Here is a 1708-nt window from a genome sequence, read left to right as displayed (position 1 = left end):
GTGATTCGTGTTCCTCATGAATCAACGCTCAGACTCATGAGGAACAATGCAGTTGTCTTCCTCGTTGTGGATCACTGGACCAGCTCCTCATCTTCTCAATGATCTTCAAGGCTGCATGGAAGTTTCCTGCGGGGACGGAGAAGACACACGACTGTGTCGTTTCATCCAGTGGGAGGTGCTTCTGGATCATTGCTATGGGACATTTCCAACCATGCATTTCATGCTGCTTTACCGAGGCTTGGTCATGGGGGCAGCAGCCTAAAGGGAGACATCCAGACTTCCCTCTCTGTGGCCAGTTCATCCGGGTGAACTGGGCGGATGTTGGGTGGATGGAATCATGGACTTTTACTTACCTAAGTTATTTGAGCCTTTTGAGAGGTCGATGGTGATATTTCTGATGATACCGTTAAGGGACTTGAAATCCTTGAGAAAGTACACGTGGTCATTATCAGAGGCGATGACCTTTAGCTCACTCTCTCTGGCACCCTGCACACCTGAAAGATAAGAACTTATTAAAACACCTGAACATGTTTGGGAAAGTCTATCAACTCTGTTTTGTTAAATTTTAGACAAAAACCTGACTGACAGCCGATAGTTTCTTATTTTTAGTGTCATTGTGCATTAAACAAACTGCTGATTGTCTGATACAGTTTACTTCAAATTTCTGTGAAAACAAGGACATCGTTTTTTCTGACAGCCAGAAATGTGCAGTCGAGTGGCCTGTTGGAGGTCCTTCGTTGGGCTCTGGCAGCTGTTAGGAACTGAGTTACTAGTGTTTATTGATGATGCAACTGCTGATAGAAGCAGCAGGATTAATTGTGGAGTGTACAGGACTGTAACCTCTGCTTAATTTCAGAAGAATGCAGCTGCAGAGATTCTCAGTGCACATGGAAAGTAAGCCCTGCTATCTATGGGTTCCTGGGAAACTCTTGCATTGCTTTTGCAGTATTCTGTAGTGTGGTGTGGTCTGAACGAGACTGTTGTGGTGTACACAGTTCAAAATATTATTTAGAAATGTGTACTCAGGTTTTTATTTGTCTCACTGTTTGGACTGCATACATCAACAAATCAGCAATTCAATCACCAATAGCATAGACCTCGATGTCATTGTGTTTCAGGTTCTTTGAAGGCAGGAGTACTTTATCCTGGGACTCCCCGTCTGTGATCAGAACGGCAATCCTTCTGGAGTCTGGACGCATTCCCAACCTGGGTTTAAACTGGTTATGGAGGATGTGCTCCAGAGCTTTTCCTGTATGATGGCAGAAAGTGACATCAGCAGGTCAAGAGTTTCAAAGGTCATGGACTAAAACCCAATCATGGGTTTTAAACACACACACACACACACACACACACACACACACACACACACACACACACACACACACACACACACAGTAGAAAGTCAACCATGAATCAAATGACATATTTAAACAAGAAGGCTTTAAATGAAACTAATGTTAATACTCATTAATGTTACACGCTGCTCCAACTGCCCGATAACAGCTGTCGCTGCTCAGGGCTGAGGCGGTTGAGTGCTTACCCTTTAGACAGCACTATAATGCACAGACAGCTCCGTATGTTTGAGGCATGAAGACTCCTCTCAGCTCTGTCACCAGTTTGTTTTCACTCAGCGTTTGGGCATACAGGGAGTGCAGAATTATTAGGCAAATGAGTATTTTGTCCACATCATCCTCTTCATGCATGTTGT

The 1708-nt window shown here is 44.1% G+C and overlaps 1 protein-coding gene across 1 annotated transcript; it reads right to left on the bottom strand.

The window, feature by feature from the left end:
• Positions 1-21: 21 nt before the first annotated feature.
• Positions 22-1292, bottom strand: LOC121813484 (collagen alpha-1(XII) chain-like). The gene is made up of 2 exons (XM_042217283.1): positions 1085-1292; positions 22-494 (listed from the first exon to the last, which is right to left on the bottom strand). The coding sequence occupies exons 1-2, from the start codon at positions 1197-1199 to the stop codon at positions 346-348; spliced, it is 264 nt and encodes an 87-aa protein (XP_042073217.1). The 5' UTR covers positions 1200-1292; the 3' UTR covers positions 22-345.
• Positions 1293-1708: the final 416 nt, after the last annotated feature.

The sequence above is a fragment of the Haplochromis burtoni genome, unplaced genomic scaffold, assembly GCF_018398535.1.
Source record: "Haplochromis burtoni strain Fernald_Lab_line unplaced genomic scaffold, NCSU_Asbu1 Contig_1776, whole genome shotgun sequence".
NCBI lineage: Eukaryota > Metazoa > Chordata > Actinopteri > Cichliformes > Cichlidae > Haplochromis > Haplochromis burtoni.
The sequence above is the reverse complement of the archived record's forward strand: the minus strand, read 5'-3'. Positions and strand labels throughout refer to the sequence as shown.